This window comes from Kogia breviceps, chromosome 6 (genome assembly GCF_026419965.1).
Source record: "Kogia breviceps isolate mKogBre1 chromosome 6, mKogBre1 haplotype 1, whole genome shotgun sequence".
NCBI lineage: Eukaryota > Metazoa > Chordata > Mammalia > Artiodactyla > Physeteridae > Kogia > Kogia breviceps.
Window position 1 is genome coordinate 105,142,596 of NC_081315.1, and position 21,041 is coordinate 105,163,636.

Genomic DNA, 21,041 nt, shown 5'->3' on the forward strand with positions numbered 1-21,041 from the left:
CCAGAAGCACATTTATGCTTTGCCTATTCAGAACATCTTTTCTAAAAACCTCTCAGCAGAGGGCTTCCCTGGTGGCGCAGTGGTTAAGAATCTGCCTGCCAATGCAGGGGGCACAGGTTCGAGCCCTGGTCCAGGAAGATCCCACATGCCACGGAGCAACTAGGCCCGTGAGCCACAACTTATGAGCCTGCCCTCTAGAGCCCGTGAGTCACAGCTACTGAAGCCCACAGGCCTAGAGCCCGTGCTCTGCAACAAGAGAGGCCACTGCAATGAGAAGCCTGGGTACCCCAACAAAGAGTAGCCCCTGCTCGCTGCAACTAGAGGAAGCCCACATGCAGCAACGAAGGCCCAACTCCGCCAAAAATTAAATAAATAAATAAAAACTACTCAGCAGAAACCATCAGACATATGATGCTGAGCTAATGGGTACCAACATGCAGAGAGAAGGATGCTATCTTATTAGATTCACTAATAAGAGCCTGCCAGAATCCAAGGGCTTCCTTACACAGGGATGTGTTCCTACAGGCTTAATATATTCTAAAAAAATGCCAACACATTAAATATGGTACTAGTTTTTTAATATGTGGTTGGAACTAAAAATGCAAGGAGTGCAGGAATTTTTAATATTGAGATTATAGAAGCTAACTTTATTCAGCTCTATAGCCTGTGCAGAGAGGGAAATGCTTCATTTCCCCAGTTTGTGAGTAAAAATTCATATTTTTTACCTATCATTCTAAAGATGCCAAAGTAAAATCTGTTTCCTAAAAAGTTGCCAAAGTTAAACACATAGCAATCATGGCTGGTGAACTTTGGGATTGCTTTCATAATCTAGGAAAGAGACTAAAGTGTTATGGCTTTGGGGGAAACTTATCTAGTTCAAAATATATGAAAGAGCTCTAACAAATCTATTAAAAAATTGGGCAGAGAATGTCAATAATTGATTTACAGAGGAAATACAACTGGTCCCAAACATAATAAATTTTTTTAATACATCTTTATTGGAGTATAATTGCTTCACAATGCTGTGTTAGTTTCTGTTGTACAACAAAGTGAATCAGCCATATGCATACATATATCCCCATATCTCCTCCCTCTTGAGCCTTCTTCCCACCCTCCCCATTCCACCCCTCTACGTGGTCGCAAAGCACCAAGCTGATCTCCCTGTGCTATGCAGCTGCTTCCTACTAGGTAACTATTTTACATTCGGTAGTGCATATATGTCGATACTACTCTCACTTTGCCCCAGCTTCCCCTCCCCACCGTGTCCTCAAGTCCATTTGCTGTGTCTATGTCCTTATTCCTGCTCTGCCATTAGGTTCCTCAGTACCTTTTTTTTTTTTTTTTAGATTCCATATATATGTGTTAGCATACAGTATTTGTTTTTCTCTTTCTGATTTACTTCACTCTGTATGACAGACTCTAGGTCCATCCACCTCACTACAAATAACTCGATTTCATTTCTTTTTACGGCTGAGTAATGTTCCATTGTATATATGTGCCACATCTTCTTTATCCATTCATCTCTCAGTGGACACTTAGGTTGCTTCCATGTCCTGACTACTGTAAATAGTGCTGCAATGAACATTGTGGTGTGTGACTCTTTTTGAATTATGGTTTTCTCAGGGTATATGCCCAGTAGTGGGATTGCTGGGTTGTATGGTAGTTCTATTTTTAGTTTCTTAAGGAACCTCCATACTGCTCTCCATAGTGACTGTATCAATTTACATTCCCACCAACAGCACAGGAGGGTTCCCTTTTCTCCACACCCTCTCCAGCATTTATTGTTTGTAGACTTTTTGATGATGGCCACTGTGATAGTGTGAGGTGATACCTCATTGTGGTTCTGATTTGCATTTCTCTAATGATTAGTGGTGTTGAGCAGCTTTTCATGTGTCTCTTGGCCATCTGTATGTCTTCTTTGGTGAAATGTCTATTTAGGTCTTTTGCCCATTTTTTAATAGGGTTGTTTGTTTTTTTGATAGTGAGCTCCATGAGCTGTTAGTATGTTTTGGAGATTAATCCTTTGTCCGTTGTTCCATTTGCAAGTTAACTTTACTCTAGTAATTGGAGAAATGAACAATTAAATAATAATGCACATTTTCACTAAGGAGATGGGCAATAGTTATTTTATTTAAAAGTGGTAACACCCAGTGTTGCAGAGGGTGTGGGGAAGCAGACCCACAAAGACACTGTAGGCAGAGGGTGAGTGGCCCCAGCAGAGGTCAGTAATAGCTGATAAGTAAAATGATCCTAGGGTGGTAGACTTCACACAGCCTCAAATTCTCTGCAGTTCCTCCTTTCAAGAGGTGGATCTGTTTTCCATCCCCTCAAATCTTGGATGTGTCTGTGACCTGCTTTGACCAAACGAATGAAGTAGACGTGACCTTGTGCTAGTTTTGACCTTAGGCTTCCGAAGGCCTTGCAGTGTCTACTCTTGTCCTGTTGCTAGAGGGACCACTATGTGAAAACAGCCAGGCTGGCCGCTTGGGAGGAGAGACCACATAGAGAGAGGGATCCATTTGTCCCCAGCCAAGCCAGCGCCAACCAGGAGATCGGCATAGCCAATCCACAGAATCATGAGAAATAAGAAATCATATTTCTTAAGCCAATAAGAAGTCTGAGCATCCAAAAAATAGAAATATCTCTAAGAACCTGCTTTCTTTTAAAAAAACACTCTGATTCAGGATAATTTTCACGTGTTAAATCTCTTTCTGTTGTGGCTCGGGAAACCTCCAGAAGGAGAGGTTTCATGTAATTTTTTTTTTTTTTTTTTTTTTTAAGCAAATTGACTATGTACTGGACCAGTATACCACCACAAAGGCAAGGGCCTTCTCAGATCTGGACAGTGAGTAAAATTTAATGTTGACTCAAATGTGTTTGTTTTGGCTAGAAGATGCTATGGCCATCTCCCATAAAACATGGACTAAGAAATGTAGTATGCTGTTTCTGCAATTTCTGCGTGAACAGAGGGGGAAAACAGAACAGTAATTCCCTAGCATTATTGACAACGTGTAGTTTGTTACTCAGCCATTAAAGCCTAGCATTTATTATAAAAATGCTTCTGCTTTCCTGCACAGACACCTGTTCTTCACTCCCCACGCGAGAGAAGAATTGGGTCTCTGTCCGATCTGCTGTTCAAGACAGATATGGGCCCCCCGGAGAAGCCAGTGGCTTCAGGAATTAGAGGGGTGGGCGGTGCTGGTCCCCACGTGCTCAGTGGTTAGCAACCAGGGGCTGTTTTGCCCTCAAGACGACATCTGGCAACATCTGGAGGCATTTTCAGTGTCCTGGTTGGGTCCCATCCATTGGCAGAGGCCAGGGATGTGGCTAAAACCCCTGCAACGCACAGGGCAGGTCCCACAGGAAAGACGGATCCGGCCCCCGACGTCGATGGAGCCCAGGTTCAGAAACCCTGGTCCAGCTGGAGAGGTTAGGGACACCTGCAGCCGTGCATCAAGGTGATAAGGTGAACCTATTCCTAGTACAAAGAAACACTGAGTCTGCGGTGGTTACGTTTTCACGGGGGCGCAGCTGGTGTGAGGGCTTGGAAGTGTGCCAGGAAATCTCCGCACGAGAGTCCACGGCCATACGGGGTGTGGAGAGAAAAGTGGGATTTCGCGTCGGGAGAGACTAAACCAGGCAATGAAATCGGCATCGGGAAGAGACTGAGAGGTGAGAGGAGAATAAAGAAAGAGACCCCACCCTCACTGTGCCTTATGCTTCTTGGAATGTAGATATTAAGTTGTTGCTGGGAGGCGGAATTTTCGAACAGCTCAAACCCAGAGTGGTCCCTGTGCTGGATGACATCAAGGCCATGGCAGAAGGTAAGCACTGTGGCAGCAGGACCAAGACAGCCTCCACCCGGAATGCTCAGCCTCCGAGGCTCCCTCGCCCTTTTCTCGTTTTCTCTGAGGGTCAGCTAGGGCAGAGCCACAGTCCGTCCTTCTTTCCTTCCTCCCTCCCTCCCTTTCTTTCCTTCCTTCCTTCCACACCTGGCCCCTGCCTATCTTTCCAGTCTCTTCCACCAGCACCCCGCTTTCCATTCTAGCCGTGAATCTCAGTGTTCATTCTGATGTAAGTCCCCAAAGATGTCATTCTTCCCCAGACCCTGTACTGCACAGGCTTCATCTGCCTGAAATGCCACAGAACCTTCTTCATCAAACATACATATTAGAAAACTGTGTTCCTAGAATGTGTATTTAGCCTTGACAAAGACTGAAGTTTAAAACAGCAAGGCTTGTCTTTAGAATGAGTCTTACCCCTATGGTTGAATCATAGTCAATCACAGCAGAGGTTCAGTGCTACCTGAATAAAGGAAAATAGGTGGAAGAAAAAAGAAAACAAACAAAAACATAAGTTTTCTTGCTTTTGTCCTTACTGGGATATTGTTAGTGTACAACAGTTGTCTGAAGTTCACAACAAATACACTTAAACTCAATTGAAATAAATCTTCAGCCAGTGGTTAATTTTGTTTCTCTCCATTAGCCGTATTTCTGAAGGAAGGACATGGGTTGGGGAGGGGTCCTTCCTTCCTTCCTTCCCCTCGTGGTGAGGAAATGAGGCCTCCTGCCAACCGTGTTATTGACCAAGGAAGCTGATTGTCCAGCCCCAGTCAGTCCTCAGACGAACATAGCCCCTGCTGCCAGCTTGACTGCAACCTCAGGAGAAATCCTGAGCTCAACCACTCAGCTAAGCCAATCCCAGATTTCTGACCCTCACATACTGTGTGAGATAATAAACCTTTGTAGTTTTAAGCTGCTGACTTTTGGAATAGTATCTCCTGCAGCAATAGATAACTAATACGGTACACAATCCACAGTGGCAGCTATTTTCCTAAACCATTAATTTCCTATCCAGCCTTCAACACATGGAGGAGGAGAACTAAAAGCTTCTGATTTCCTAGTCAATATACTATGCTATTTGTGACTCATCAGAATATAATACTCCTTGATTTTAAGGCAGCATATATTGTATAGACCGTTGGATTAATTAATGTCTTTTTTGGGGAGAAGAGGAAAGTACCACATTAAATGCAAAGTTGATTGCATGCTCATTTCACTAAAGTTAAAATGTAAAAAAGATAGCAAAAGGAGCCACTGAATCAGGGAAATACGGTAATCTTTAAAAACTGAAAGATGGCCCACTATGGAAACAAAAAATAATGAGTGAAAGAAAAAATGCACAAAATGGTAACACAATGGACTAAAAAGGGGCATTGTTTTAGATAAAGAGCTCAGTGTCCAAGGAGTGTAACCTCTTATTCCTGTTAATTAGTACATCTTCTTACAACTGAGTGTTACATTTCTTTCCTCCAATAACCCCATTTACGACACAAAATGAACTCTTTGTCATCACGGCCGACAGATGGCCCCCAAACCGTGTGTTATTGTCCTTTATTGAAAATTAAAGGGCTTCCCTGGTGGCGCAGTGATTGAGAGTCCGCCTGCCGATGCATGGGACGCGGGTTTGTGCCCCGGTCTGGGAGGATCCCACATGCCGCGGAGCGGCTGGGCCCGTGAGCCATGGCCACTGAGCCTGCGCGTCTGGAGCCTGTGCTCCGCAACGGGAGAGACCACAACAGTGAGAGGCCCGCGTAACGCAAAAAAAAAAAAAAAAAAAAGAAAAGAAAATTAAATGGCGTTAGTCATAAAATGACACCCTACATAAGTAGGGTGTCAGGTTGAAATATCAAAATACTAAAAAAGTGAATTTGTAATGGAGCACCATGTGCTTGTTTATTAAGCCCGTTAACTAATAGTATATAGTGGAGGGTCTGATAAGTACCGTAATTTCAAAGTAGTGATGAGCAGACACAATACTGCCAGATATCAGCAAACACCAGATATTAACTGAAAATATTTCTGATTTCTTCAGTGACAGAGGCACTGACAGAGATTCACTGTCTACTTTCATAAGGGAATCAAAGGCTAAAGTGTAACTGGAGGCTAGCAGAAATGAAGATGTGGGTTTGGTTCGGTTTTTTTTCTTCCAAGTTCACGAATTCCTTTGAGTCTGTGCACAGACCCCAGTTAAGAACCGCCGATTTCACCTCAAATAGTTCAGGTTTGTCCAGGTAACTGATTATATGAGAAACTAGGAGCTCCAGGTTGTCCTAGAGTTGAATGAACAGTCTTCAGTGATTACTTTGTCACTTGCTGTTTGAGCATTTCTGCCACAGGAATGATAATGAAGCCCAGACTTTGTCCCCAGAGAAGGTTCCTTCCATAGCTGCCCGCCTTCTCTCCCCCTCACCCCCACTTCGCCCAGCCCTGTGTCTTAGCAGGAAATATCACTTAATTGGCGGGGACAGAACTATGAGAAGAGGTGGACACCTTGGTGGCTCCTCATTGCTTCACCTTGAGACTTCATCACTTATGTCTAATAGCCACGCAAAACCTTCCCTCTCCACTGCCCTCAGCATCCCTCTTGCTAATGATCCTCTGGGTCCCCTCATTATAACTTCAAGTGTTTGTACTTCACTGATGGATTACTCATCATTTGGGCTGACCCTCTGACCTTTTACAATCAAATCTCTCCTGTCATCTCTCTTACTATCTTATAAACATCTTTCGAGTAATCGTGTCATTTACCTGATTCATACAGACAAATCTCTATCTGGTTTTCAGCTAAGTTGACTGTTGTCTCATGCAACTGAAACTAGCTTCAGGTGAGGCTTGATCTAGTGGTGAGATTCTTTCCATCTAGCTGTTCTCTACAGTGTCTGCATCATTCTAATGCAAATTCCCCTTGCAGTTGAGAGAGAGCTGACACCAGCAAACTGGTCCTCCTCCTCAACCAGATTTCCCCTCCAGTTGGATCATCTGAGGTCCCATGGCCAGCTCTGAACCAGTGCTACACAGGGGAAATTGGTTGACTGGGGGCAGTCAAGGCCCACTCCTTAAGCTGAGGGTGGAACCCACGTTACCCAAACTCTGCTGCACCACAGGGGAGGGCTGACATGGCTTCTGAGATGCCAGCCAGCCAAGTCCAACAAAGCAAGTGTTTGTAGAATTGATCGGCCATGAAGTAAAATTTAGAAAGCTGTTGAGTGTTGAGGTCCTGCCCTGTGGCAATGCTATATAGCAGGTACTTTTCCTGCATCATGTCAGTAGGCGCTCACAACAGCTCTGTGGGGTGAGTATGGTTACCTCCATTTTACCAACTCAAGATAGTGAGGCTCAGAGTTCATGTAACTTGTCCCAGATGAGGTAGCTGGGAAGTGGCAGAGTTGGGATCCAGACCCTGGTCTGATTATAAGGCCTATGCTGCCTGGACCATTCCAGATGGTATTGGGGTACATTTGGGAGTGTTAAGGTGTAGGGTGCTTCTGGGCCATCCACAGCAACACAGCACAGTGTAACTTTGAAAGAACAGTTGGGAATCTGGAGTTCAAGAGCTGGTGTGACCACAGGATGATGCCAGGCATCTCTGCACCCCAGATCCCTCTCAAGTCAGTGCATTGGAGTAGTGGTCAGCCAAGATGCCATCCAGCTCCCAAATTATGTGAAGACAAATGCTGGGCAAAATGGTGTAACATGGTTGGCATGTACCTTTACTTTTTGCCTCATGGTTTGCGCAGTTTTTAAAGTCGATTAAAACAGATTTTTCTTTTCTTTTCAGTGCTTCCGGTGTTATTGAAGTCTTTATATATATATATATATATATATATATATATGTTTTTATTTTTATTATTATTTTTTTTTTCGGTATGCGGGCCTCTCACTGTTGTGGCCTCTACCGTTGTGGAATGCAGGCTCAGCGGCCATGGCTTACGGGCCCAGCCGCTCCGCGGCATGTGGGATCTTCCCGGACCAGGGCACGAACCCGTGTCCCTTGCATCGGCAGGCGGATTCTCAACCACTGCGCCACCTGGGAAGCCCTGTTTTTATTTTTTTAAAGCCAGCTTGAATAAGTTAAACTTTAGCCTCTGATGTTGCTAGAGCTTCTTAAAATGTACTCAATAAACTGCTTTGGCAAGTTTTTTGCTAAAAATCCTTTGCAACCTTATGTGTCTGGTGGCCTTTGGATAAAGCAGAAATATGCAAATGGATTTGTGCAAATCATATTTGAGCTGCAGGCTAGGACCTATAAAGGAAATGTTCTATTAACTAGTAAAATGTTAATTAGTTAAATTGAAAATCTAAAATATCTTTCCACTGACTCCAGATACATAATATATGTGATCTTGGTAGGCTTGGAATGACCCCCCAGAGTTATAACCCAGTAGACATTTTATAAAATGCTTTGAAGCCTTTGGGAAGTAAAAAAATTTATTATTTCTGAGTCCTTCTTGGGACATGATAGTGTAGCACCCATAACCTAGAATGTCTGTACATGGTGCCTAAATGGACACATGCTTTCTGGGCCATCAACGCATTTTATCATCCATCATTCTTTGTTGTTGCTGTCGTTTGTTTGTTTCTTGCCTTCAAATAACTCATCTTGAAGTCAAAGTGGAAAAGGCAATGAGAGGTAAACCACAGAACATTAAAATGTGAGGTGTGTGATGTGAGTTATATTTTGCAATGCTCTTTTGCATTCTGTTGTGTGTTTCTAGTTGCAGCTGTGTTCTTTGATTCTTGTTTCCCTGTGGCAGATATTTATTGAGCCTCTAATATGAGCTGGGTACTAGCTCCATGCTTTGCTGATACTCCTGGGAGGTAGGTGGAAAAGATGAGAGACTGAGGTCCATAGTGACTCTTTGATAAAACCTTTGTTATTATTATTATTATTATCTCAAATACTGTTCAGATAGTAGTTTTTCTGCTGCCTTGCTATAGCACCTTTGGCAAACTCTTTCACTTCTCTGGACCTCAGTTTACTCATCTGTAAACTAGGAGGCCGGTTCGGTCATCTCCTTGTTACCAGGGGAATCTGTGATTGTAGGCTGTGCCTTAGCAGGTTTGCTCTTAGGAGGTGGCATTGCCCATGTCATCCAAGATGGCACCCCAAGCTAGTTTTGATGATTTACTCTGAGACCTGGGGAGGCTTCCAGGGTTGGACTGTATGACCCTTCATCCCCAATTCTATCACCTTATCTGAATAGAAAATCTTGGAGTCTGCTTCAAACAGTCTTTTCTCTTGAATTTTGGTCTGATCCTGGAAGGTAGAAGAAGAACTGGGGTGAGCCCTCATAATACTTTCAGCAAGAGACCATGTCACGAAAGCATGAAAGTGTGTGTGTGTGTGTGTGTGTGTGTGTGTGTGTGTGTGTGTGTGTGTGATTTTAGAACCAAGTTTTATGTGGTTGCCAGGGAAAATTGGGAAAACCAGTTTTTAAGGGCATTTACACTTTCCTAGCAACATGCAGTTGTGGCCTGATGCCCTGACATCTGTTCTGTGAGCCCGGAAGACTTATTTGCTTAGAAGAAAATCAGTGCCCTCTAATTTAAGTTTCACATCTTTTACTGCTGTGATTTTTAAGTCGCTGTAGAAAAGAGTTGTATTTTGCTACCTCGCAAGTCATGAATATGGATTTCGATACCCCAGAGAAATCAAGATAGCAAACAATTTTTAGGGATCACCTAGTCTAAGGATGTATCCTAGGCTGCAGGACTTCCAAAATAAAACAGGTGGACTCACTGCTATTGAGGAATTTCAATTTGACCATTCCAATCCCCGCATTTTGTGATGAACATGGTGGTGGTTTCGTCATTTTTCAGATGAAGACATTGCCAAAGAATGTTCAGGAATCGACTTCCGGTTACATAGCAAGTAGTGAAGTTGGGATCTGTACCTAGAGTCACCTGAATGCAAATCTGTGATCTTAACCATCACTGTGTCTACTTCCAGCTCTTTGAATATCCATCACCAAAATCCTTCTGGGTGTGATCAGTTTTTATGTGAATTAAAACTGCTTGGGATTGAAGATGCTGCCCTGTCTGGGCTGACCTCTTCAAAGCTAGGCAAGGCTAGGGCACTGACACCTTTTCCTGTGGCTTCTGTTCCAATGCTAGCCAGTTAATGCTGTGCCCACGAGTCCCAGTCACATCCCTAGGTTGATACTCACCCCTGCGTATTTGAAAGAGCCTCCAGGTAGGAAAGCTGAGTTGGTTGGAGTAGCTGGCAGGGGCAGAGGAGGCCATCAATGTCCCTGTATTTCCCTTTCAGACTGCCTCTCACAGCAGGCTCCTCCGGTTGCCTTCCAGTGTCATTTACAAGTTTATCGCGAGTTCCTTTAGGGTACTTTTGTAGATGAGAAGGGATTTTTCCATTTGCCATCCCAGTGGGTGCCTCTGTTCTGAAGTGGGCTGTGTTCCTACAGAAATCCAAGATACCAGAGAAACCCTGGTCGAAGTGAACAGTATCTTAACGGACATGAGACAGTTATCTGCAAATCTCAGCAACAGCCTGACTAATGTTAAAAGGAACCTGGAGCAAGCACTCACTGACCCCATGTGCTCTGTGCATCCGGTAATGACCACTTGCAGCAACATTATGAACTCTCTAAGCCTTCTGGATGGCAGCATCGATTTTGATCAGGTGAGGAGGTGGCTCCAGGCAGTGTCATTGGGACAGCTGGGGAGGGCTAAGCATGGGCTCACCCATCAGGTGCCCAGTGGCTGGGGGTCTCTGTCAGCCTTCCTGGTTATTTAGCCGTCGTGTTGGAACGGCTGCAGGAGGAGAGAAGGAATAATGGGAAATACTCCTTGAGAGTTCTCTGCCATCGATTTGATGAAATATATCAGACTGAATTTAGCTTTTTTTTGTTCAGATTCTTCTTTTTTAAATTTTTATTTTATCTTGACAGTTTCAGTGTGCATTTTATAAGATATGGTCCCTGTGTTGTACAATGTATCCTTGTAGCTCATTTGATCCATAATAGTTGTACCTCTTAATCCCCAACCCTGATATTGCCCCTGCCCGCTCCCCACTGGGAACCACTAGTTCTCTGTATCTGTGATGAATTCAGCTTTAAAAAGGAAAAAGGAAGCAGAGGCATTTTTGTAGACCTTTACAAATTAAAAAATATTTTTAAATGATAGGCCTAGTATATTAACCACAGGTGCCTAAATATAAGGTAATTTCTCACATTCCCAAAGAGAAGATTAGAAAAAGAATTTGGAGCAACTTGAATATATAAAGTTCTGGGATGTAGATAAAATAATCATGTCTACTCATGATTTTTAGTGTTTCAATGTAGTGATATGTACACATCGCACTTTATATAAAACTATTTTAATATAGCTAGATTTTTCTGACTTTCACATTTCATGAATCAATTTTATTCAACATCAATTTTATTCAACATTTATTCAACACATTCAACATCTGTGTTGAATCTACTACAATCACTTTTGTTGTCATCGAACAGTTTTTCAGAGTGTAGGACCTATACTTGCATTTAAATTGTTTGAAATCGAGTTCTTTTGGGGGTAACTTTTTTTTTTTAACATCTTTATTGGAGTATAATTGCTTTACAATGGTATGGTACTTTCTGCTGTATAACAAAGTAAATCAGCTATACATAAACATATATCCCCATATCTCCTCCCTCTTGCGTCTTAGGTAACTTTTAATTTTGATGGGCTTTTAAAACATGCAGAAAATCTGCAAGATTGGTGTACAAGGAAGCCCTGTTTACATCTTTTACCCAGATTCACCAGTTGTCAGCACTTTGCTCCATTTGCTTAATGGTATTATTTTATCCATTTATCTATGTATCTATCATCTATTCATACTATCGTATATATGCGTACAATACTATGCACTTTGTCCTTTTCTCAATCATTTGGAGGTAAGTTGCAGACATTATGCCCTTTTACCCTTAAATATTTCAGTGCATTTCTTAACTTTACATAACTATTATGATTACCAAAATTAGGACATATGACATTGACCCAATACCACCGTCTAATCCACAGTTTATATTCAAATTTTGCCGATTTTTCTTAAAAATGCTCTTTAAAACTTTTTTTAATTTTTCCTTTCTCCAGTTTAAGGTCCAGTCTAGAGTACACATTGTCTTTAGTTGTCATGTGTCTTTAGTTCCTTTAATCTGGAACAGTTTCTCAATCTTTTTTCTTTGGTGACATTGACATTTTTTAAGACTGTAGGCCATTTATTTTACAGAATGACCTTCGATTTAGGTTTGTCTGATGTTCCCTCATGATTCGATTTGAGTTATGCCTATTTATCAGGGATTTCACAAAAGTGATGTTGTGTCCTTCTTGATACGTTGTGTCAGGAGGCCCATGATATTTGTCCCAGAATTGGTAAGTGATAGAACATGTTAAATCCATGTATAACACTATAAATGAAAAATTTATTTCAGACCACTTACCAATATAACCACTATTACTTTTAAACATGTTTTTTAAAAGGTTGTTTACAACTGTATTCAACAATATTCAGTACCTGAAATTGTGAGGTCACACATATTCAATCTGTGTTAAATTTCTTGCTCTTATCTTTAGCTGACTGCAATAAGAGACCTTCAAACATCTAAAATTAGTGCTTGTAGAGTCCATTCCGAGCTAATATGTCTTCCTCCAACAATATGCTATTGTTCAAAGGAAACTTAGATCACACCCTATAATATAGAGACTTCAGGACTTGGATTTAAGATGATTCCCTTTTTTATGACAAATAATTTGGGGGGGGGTAATCACCTTGCTTTATATTTTGTTTTATAAAATTTCAGCTCCCATCTTTGGATGAACAAATTGGTAACCTTAATGATATTCTTCAAACAAATTTGTCCAGCCTAGTCCAAAAGGTATGTTTTTTGGAAAAAAAAATACCATAGATTATTTTAAAGAATCGAATAGTACATAAGGAAATAGGTAACAGCAAAAAAGCAGTAAAATTCTGGACAGGAGTTGCCAAGAAGGGTGATAGATGTTATCCTCAAGGTAATTTTGTTCATTCCCATTCAAGAATTCTTTATTATGCATCTATTGTATGCAAAGCACCTTGCTAGGACCATAAGAGATAAAAAGAAAAACATGATCTCATCTTCCTGGGGCTCAGAGTTGGATGGGTACAGTGTTGGACCCCATGCTGATTCTGACACAAGATGCTCTCCCACTCTGCCGGTGAGTCAGCCATGTTGATTTTGTTTCTTGCCACTTCTGCTCATGTGTACAGGCTGTGTGCTCTGCCTGGCACTCTCTTCTTTCTCCGTCTCCTTTGCCCAGCTTCTTGGGCTACTAGGGACTAGTTACTTTAAGCTTTATATATCACTTTCTTAACGATGCCTTCCCTGGGCATCTTGACCAGATCAAAACCTTTTTTAATACATTCTTACAGCATTGCAAATATTCTTTGTTAAGTTCCTCACAACTGTGATTATTGCTTTCATGTCTTGATTGTGCCACAAGACTGTAAATCCTAAAACAGGCAGGGGTCACATTGGTCTAGAATACGGTGATTTCCCCAGTAGCCTAAAAAGGAAGAGAATAGCTTTATTCTTGACTCTGTCTTTTAGCGTGGGTATAAAACAGTCATCAAATATCTATTAAACACTCATTTACATATACTAACAAAGGAAGTGTCCCCTTAAACAAGTCATTGAAAACTCTTGGTCTTTGTATTCTGATGTCACCTCATTTGTCAGGTGAGGGAATTGAACCAGGAGAACTGTAAGTCTTCTTCCAGCCATTAAGCCTCTTAAGATGGGTGACCTCCCCAAGTCCAAACACAGATAAATGTAGAGGGGTCAGTTGTACCAAACCAACACAAGCGCCAGTGTGCTGGGTGGTTTAGTTGCCTTTGAGGAAACAGAAGTCATGAATGTTCTTTTTATGGCATTGATGTTGCTAGGCTAAAGTGGAAACTTGTTGGCACCATAAATCTTATAAACTTTGTAACCTAGATTGGACTGCTATAAAAGAATATCATAGAGTAGGTGGTATATAAACAACAGAAATTTATCTCTCACACTTCTGGTGGCTCAAAGTCCAAGATCAGTTTGCCAGCAGGGTTGGGTTTTGATGAGGACACTTTCCAGGTTGCAGACAGCCATTTTCTCATTGTATCCTCAGAGGGTGAAGAGAACTCCCTGGGGTCCCTTTTAAGAGGGCACTAATCCCGTTCATGGGAGCTCCACCCTCATGACTTAACAACCTTCCAAAGGCCCCACCTCCTAATAACATCACACTGGGGATTAGGATTTCAACATATGCATTTTGGGGAGGTAGACATTTGGTTCATAAGAGGTTGTAATCACTTCAGTGTTCCCTAGCAGATGTCTAAATATGCCAGCAGACAGTGAGAAACACAAATTAAGCCCCTTCCAGAAGAAAGGCTGTGCTGATTAGTTGAGTTGCTTGGAAGTAATGACATTTTCCTGTCATGGATTTAACTCCAAAGTGATATAGCTTGGCATGGCTGTTTGGGTTTTCGTTTTAGCCTCACTGCAATTTGTATTCTTTCTAAGTTGTGTTTTAGGACATTACTATTTTCTATGAGACTAGATCTCCAATTTTATTGTGTAATTGGGCTGGAAAGTAAGATTCTATTTTTAGAAATTCACTTTATAGCTGCACATGGTACGTTGTACAGATCAGGGTTTCTTAACCTCAGCACAATTTGGGCTGGATAATCCCTTGTGGTGGGGCCTGTGCACTGCTGGATATTTAGTAGCACCCCAGCTCGTGCCCACACAGTGCCAAGAGCATCCATACAACTGTGATAACCAAAACGTCTCCAGACATTGCCAGACATCTCCTGGGGGACAAAACTGCCCCCAGTTGAGAAACAGTGGTATAAATACATGGAATCTTTTAACATGAGTTAAAAGTTAAAAATTTAAAACTCTTAATATGATCTTCAACAGATACAATTTAAAGCAAGTCCTCACTAAAACGGAGTTTTCTTCTAGACTTTTAATGACTGTATCATGATCCTTTCGGCCTTAAGATGAAGATTACATTTCAGTATTGCTTCTCTGCTCCATTCTAAGCTTACCATGAATACTGGTGAACTGCTCTTCTACTTGCACTGTACATCCATTGATTTTGAATTATTTTTTAGGGCTATAAATCTTTTAATGCTATACCTGGGATAGTGCAAAATGAAACCGTGAACGTCGTATCAGGTGAGATTCCCAAATGGAGGTAATTGTGTATATCTTCTTGTTAAGAATTGGCTGGTTAGTACAAAGAAATGTATTGTTAAGACTTGTTCTTTTTCCCTCTTAAAAAAATATTCTCTCACTAAAACCTTAAAAACTAAATGAATATTTCAGTTGTGCTCCCTTCACCAACTGATGTCGATTTAAAAAAATTAAAATCCTCTTAAACGCTGACTACCATCGTCCTGTGGCTGGAAGCTTCAGGGCTGAGGGCGACACTGTGATGACAGCCTTCATCAGGAGCTATCAGAGCTGACAACAGCCATAGTTTATGATTTGGAAGGTCACATTTTGGTTGTTTTCACTGTGAATTTATTTTATTTTCTAAACGAACTTAAAATTGATTTTTTAAAAAGAATTCTTTATCTAGGGGCTTACTTTGTCTCTTTAGGAAAATGTTCATCTGCCTCGGAGGCTGATGTAATGCTACTTTAGGGTCTTAAGCTTGCTTACAATTTTGGAGAGACAGAACTGAGGTCTGTCAGTTGAGAGAGTTCCACTGGTCTCAAATGACCGAATCACGTTGAATTCAGGTTATGGTATCTGGAGTGAATGTACAGAGAAAGAATGCAGTATAAACAGTTCTTTTTGCAGGAATGGGAAGAAACCTGGGTTGTTTCTAAGGACAGGGAGGACATCTCTGAGGCTATGTTAAGACTATCTTCTCTCTGTCTCTTCTTTTTAAATCATCTCAGGGCTTCGTTTTATCTGTTGACTAAGTGGTTTTAAAATGTTGTGTTAGAGGTATTTGATTTTTTTTTCCCCCTAATATTGTTCTTTCAACCCATTAAGACTTGGGGTAAAAAGGATTTTATCCTACTACATAGTGCTTTGGATGTTTTGTGGGTTCCCTTCTGATTTAAAATATTAAGATATTCAAAACAGAGTTCACGCTTTCCTATGCTAGCATCTGAGGGCTAACCCACGCTGTACATCTGATAGCCACCTGCTTACTAATCTCTGTGTTTACTTTTCTTGTTTCCCCTTTCTGGACCTCTTCTGCCAATACGTGCAGCCCTCCCTCCCTTGTAAGTCTGGCCAAGTGAGGCTTGCAGTTCGCGTGAGCGAGGCCGGGTGTGCACACTGTCATCACATAAACACGAGCCAGAGTTTTCCTGAATCTGAGCAAGTGCCACTCCATCAGACTGAAGACCAAGCGCTGGTTTTTATGTCTTTCCAAAACCAATAACCCTTAGCTCCCATGTTTTGGGCATTAGGTCCTACCCTGCACGCATATTTTGAGTGCCTGCTGTGTGCCAGGCACTGCTGGGCTCTGGGGATGGTAGATAAAGAAGGCACGACCCCTGCCTACCCTTCAGCTGGGTGTGGATACGGATGCCCTTTATCACCCTCTGGGAACCTGGTGAGGTGTGTGCAAGGGATCCGAGGTGGGGAGAGGTAACAGAAGGCTTCCTGGAGGAAGCGACATCCAAACGGAGGCCTGAGGAAGGCACCCGCCCCTTACAGACCCACCAAGACTGTGTAGTGTAGGAGGGCAGCACAGCCTGAGAACCAGAAGGGGCCCGATTCTGAGTTGAGGAAGCTGTGCGTAGGAGAGGGGAAGTCTATGTACCACATCTCTCAAACCCCAGAATTCCCAAGGTTAAAAAAGAGACCTGCAGAGTTACCTTGTGGAGGGTCCTGGGGTCTTGTGGCACACGAGCAGTTTGGAGGAGACATCGAGCCACTGTGAGCTCTCCTCCTATGAGCTCTCCATGTGAACCACAGGCTTTGAAAAAAAATTCCCACCATTGTTATGTAATTTCCTTTTGGACGAGGCTACCACCTCCCCTAAGTTCTCTGGGAGCCCTGGGATCGAATTGTGAGCCCTGCCAATCTTGTTTCTGCTGCTGCAGAGACATTTATCCGCCTTTCAGGATCAGTGGACCTTGAACTGATTAGTATGTTTTTGGTATGTCCCTGTCAAGAATCACAGTGGATAAGGCCACCTTCAGATCAGGTGTGAGTGTTGGACCACGTGACAGCTCCCACCCCTGGTGGCTTTGATCCCAGGACCTGCCATGATGGTCAGACACTGTCCAGAAAACTGGAACTTACCTCCTGTCTGACAGATTAGGGTAGATATTAATAGAAACTATTTGACTGCTGGGAATACTATTGCTTTTTGCATGTAAGAGACACGGGTGTGCTTTAGCAAGGCTCAATTTGTATGAGTCAAATAAAATTTTAACAAAAGTGTCACCTGGGGTCACTTGTTCAAAAAATTGGTCCTGGAGAATTACTGTGTTCCTACCATTTCGTAGATGGAGGAATTGTTATATTATTAAATTATTTTTGCAGAATCATTTAACAGAAGCTTTACAGTTAGATAAACCTGAGTTTTCATCCCATTTCTAATGCTTTCTGAAAAAGAGACATATGGACAAGTGATTTAACCCCTATGGGCCTCAGCATCACTGTTAGTGAAATGGGAATAAGAAATGGGTTAACATTTATAAAAGTGCCTGGTCTGGCACACAGTACCTTTTAATCACCTGATCCATTTTTTTCTTTTTTTAGTGAAATAAGTAGAAGAAAACTCTGGCTTGATTTCAGCACCATATCATTTAGCTCTCATAGCTTGCTCCTTTGTTAAGTAATTGCTTTTTGATGGGCTGAGCTACATTTATGCTTGTTGTAGAACCTTTTCATATTTTAAGCACATACATAACATGGGAAAAACTAAAAGCAGTTCAAGCTTTTCACTTGAGTTCCGAGACAAAGTTTCTCATCTCCTCTAGGTTTGAAAATGCATAACTGAGGCATCTTTGTTTTCAGATGTCAAAATGACGTTGGATTCCATTGGTTCTGATATCAAAAATATAAGCAAAAATATTCCTATTCAGGATAAGCTGTCAAATTTCATTCGTTACCTTAATGACACTGAAAATTACATCCACCGCCATTTACCCACTTTGGAGGAATATGATTCATACAGGTGAGTACCTCCTTTGAGCTGGTACACTAAAGAGTGAAATTTGCTATGGAACGGGATAAAAATTTGACAATATAACCAGGGTAATCTTATGAGAGCAGATTGTACAAAGAGGCCATAATGTGATGTGTATTCACTCTAGTTTATGTTCATTAAAAAAATTGAAGAGTTCACTTCGGCAGCATGTATACTAAAATTGTAACTATACCAAGAAGACTAGCATGGCTGCTGCAAAAGGATGGCATGCAAATTCATGAAGCATTCCATATAGTTTTTTTTTTAATTGAGGACTGAAAGTTCTTGAGCCAAATAGTCAATTATTTGCAATTTTGATGTCATCCGTGGCTTCCAAAATCTTGATTATAATTATCTAAGGTGTATAACAGGATTTTAAAACTTAAAAGGAATTAAAAAGGGCATTGGGATAATATTTTTCCTTTTGTTGGTTTATAAAAGAAATATGTAGAGGTTAGCTCTTACAGAAAGAGCATCCTTGAAACCAGTGAATTGTGTGAAGCTGCTGTCGTTCCCAGCTCTTTGCCCTTTAGAAAAATGCTAGTGGTAGGGTTTGGCCTTGGGAGATGATGGTGGACATGGATCTCAGACAAGAGCGCTGGGGAAGGCAGGACTTAGGGACTCGAGGCATCTCCAGGATCATGTGAGATGTAAGACGTACTCTCCTCTCGGAAAGGCTCAGCCCCACCACCGCCCACCGGAACTATTCCTATTGCTGAAACCCACGGACACTCCCATTCCTGTTCAGGTTATTTATTATGCAAGGACACAAGATAAATAATAAAATAATAACAATAATTGCTAGCCTTTAGGGAAGAGTCACAATGTGCCTGCCACGTGCTGTCCATATGGCATCTTATTTACTACTCAGAAAAGTCTCCTGGGTTGTGTTCTGTTTATAATCCTGTTTCTTAGAGGCTCAGGGAGGTGAAGTGATTTTTCAACTCCCACCTGACTATGCCCTTAATTATCAATATGCCATTTCTTACTGCGTGGCTTGGCCACCCCAGCAGGTGTTGGAACAAACATAAGACAGACCCTTTCCCAATGAACTTACAATCTCAAGAGATCAGACTTTCACAGATGAAAAGAATGGTACAATGATCTGTCTACATACCAGCTCCCCCTTTCCTTCCACCTTCCCCTGCCCTGAGACTATAAGTTTATTTTAAAAAGAAATTTAATGAAACAGATGAGGCTTGCATTAACTGTAAAGGATTTCTGAGGCCAGGTTCCATGGCTTATTTAATTTTGTGTCCTCAGTATCTGGAACAAAAAGTCACAGAATGGGTGCAGGTGGTTATTATAATTATCGAGGTTTTTTTTTTAATAGATCTTTATTAGAGTATAATTGCTTCACAATACTGTGTTAATTTCTGTTGTACAACGAAGTGAATCAAGCTTATGCATACGTATATCCCCATATGCCTTCCTTCTTGAGGCTTGCTCCTGCCCTCCCTGTCCCTCCCCTCTAGGTCGTTACAAAGCTCTGAGCTGATCTCCCTGTGCTATGCTGCTGCGTCCCACTAGCTATTTTCCACGAGTTTGTTCTTAGTTGAATGAAAAACTGTAGTGACAGCTTTTGTCGCATAAGTAAATTCTTTGTTTTATAGTGTTTTAAAGGTTGGGAAGCATTTCTACCCTTGAATGCTCCTGGGTTGCTGGAAAAGTTTGATGTACATTCCGGGAATGCCAGTAAGACCTAATTGAGGATCCACTCTCCTGAACCGTCTCACAGGACCATTACAAAATCGAGACTTGCATTCTGCGGGCGTTTGACTAAGGATGCTCCTAGAATTCTAATATATTCAATGCACTCATCACATAGAGAGTGTCTGGCTCAGTAAAGAACACGATTCACTCCCCACCCCCCAAATATTCCTGCAACCACAAAACATTTTAGATAAGAGACCAGAGGAAGGAGACCCCAATTTCCTTATCTGTTGTCTAATCATGATCTGTCTACATCTCATCATCATTATAATAAGCACTTACAGCCTCAGGAACCTTGAAAGAACTTACAAACCTTAAGGGGCATGGTTATCGGTAGCCTTGGAGAGGTTGAGTCAACCCTGCTTCTGGGCCCTGTGGAGGTAAAGCAAAGGAAAGAAACGACAATCCCATGACCACTGAGAGCTCTTTGAAACCGAGATAAACACCGTCTTGGTTGGATTGGAGGACTAGGGGTGAAAAGGGGTCTTTTCACAGCACTCTCACCCTCTGAGGAATTAACAGAGGAATCTGATATGTGATTGCCAAGGGTTTTTCAACCACTCCAGCCCAGGTCTAGCAGCTTTTGTGTTGTGATGATGTCACCTCTTACGTTTGCTAACACTGTGTTTGCTCCACCAGGTGGCTGGGTTCCTTGGTTGTCTGCTGTTCACTGACTCTCATAGTGATTTTTTATTGCCTGGGCTTGTTGTGTGGCACGTACGGCTACAACCAGAATGCCACCCCAACCAGACGAGGCTGCGTCTCAAACACTGGAGGCATCTTCCTCATGGTGTGAGTGTTGGCTCTTCCTTGCTGTGTCGGGGGGATGCAGGGAGGTAACTGTGGTGTGACAGGGACCCAGTGACCTCTGGCAAGCAGTCTGGGTTCCAGTGACATAGGCGGGCTGGTGTGACTGTATTTCCTTCGGTCTGGGAAATTCCATTAAGCATGAAAAGTAAAGGAAACTCTAGATTGGTTGCACTTTGATTGACAAGCTTAAAAGCTGATCGTTCTTTAAAGCAGTTATCAGGGAAATTATTTCCAGTTTGCTTTCTTAATTCTCATTGTTTTTCCCCATATCTATGTATCTACATATCCATCCATCCATCCATCCATTCATTCACCATACTTGCTGAATATTGACCTGGCAGACAGACACTGTTCACTCTGAAACTTGATTTAGAACAGAGGTTGCCTACCTGGCCCCCTTGGAGTTAGGCAAGTGGCCTACATTAGTGATGCGGTCAGGTGTGAAGTACCAGCAAGTGGTGAGCCTGCAATGGACTGGAGCAGTTATCCCCA

The 21,041-nt window shown here is 42.1% G+C and overlaps 1 protein-coding gene and 1 non-coding gene across 3 annotated transcripts in view; both read left to right on the forward strand.

The window, feature by feature from the left end:
* Window positions 1-21,041, forward strand: part of PROM1 (prominin 1) — a 108,025-nt gene that overhangs the window by 62,430 nt on the left and 24,554 nt on the right. For both annotated transcript variants that reach the window (XM_067036962.1, XM_067036961.1), the window contains exons 6-12: window positions 2,782-2,845; window positions 3,735-3,824; window positions 10,265-10,482; window positions 12,644-12,718; window positions 14,977-15,040; window positions 17,855-18,014; window positions 20,379-20,531. In XM_067036962.1, coding sequence (XP_066893063.1) covers window positions 2,782-2,845; window positions 3,735-3,824; window positions 10,265-10,482; window positions 12,644-12,718; window positions 14,977-15,040; window positions 17,855-18,014; window positions 20,379-20,531 — 824 coding nt within the window. The remainder of the gene's footprint in view (window positions 1-2,781; window positions 2,846-3,734; window positions 3,825-10,264; window positions 10,483-12,643; window positions 12,719-14,976; window positions 15,041-17,854; window positions 18,015-20,378; window positions 20,532-21,041) is intronic.
* On the forward strand, window positions 18,180-18,284 carry LOC131759007 (U6 spliceosomal RNA). The gene has a single exon (XR_009336351.1). It is a non-coding gene; the product is annotated as a U6 spliceosomal RNA (small nuclear RNA).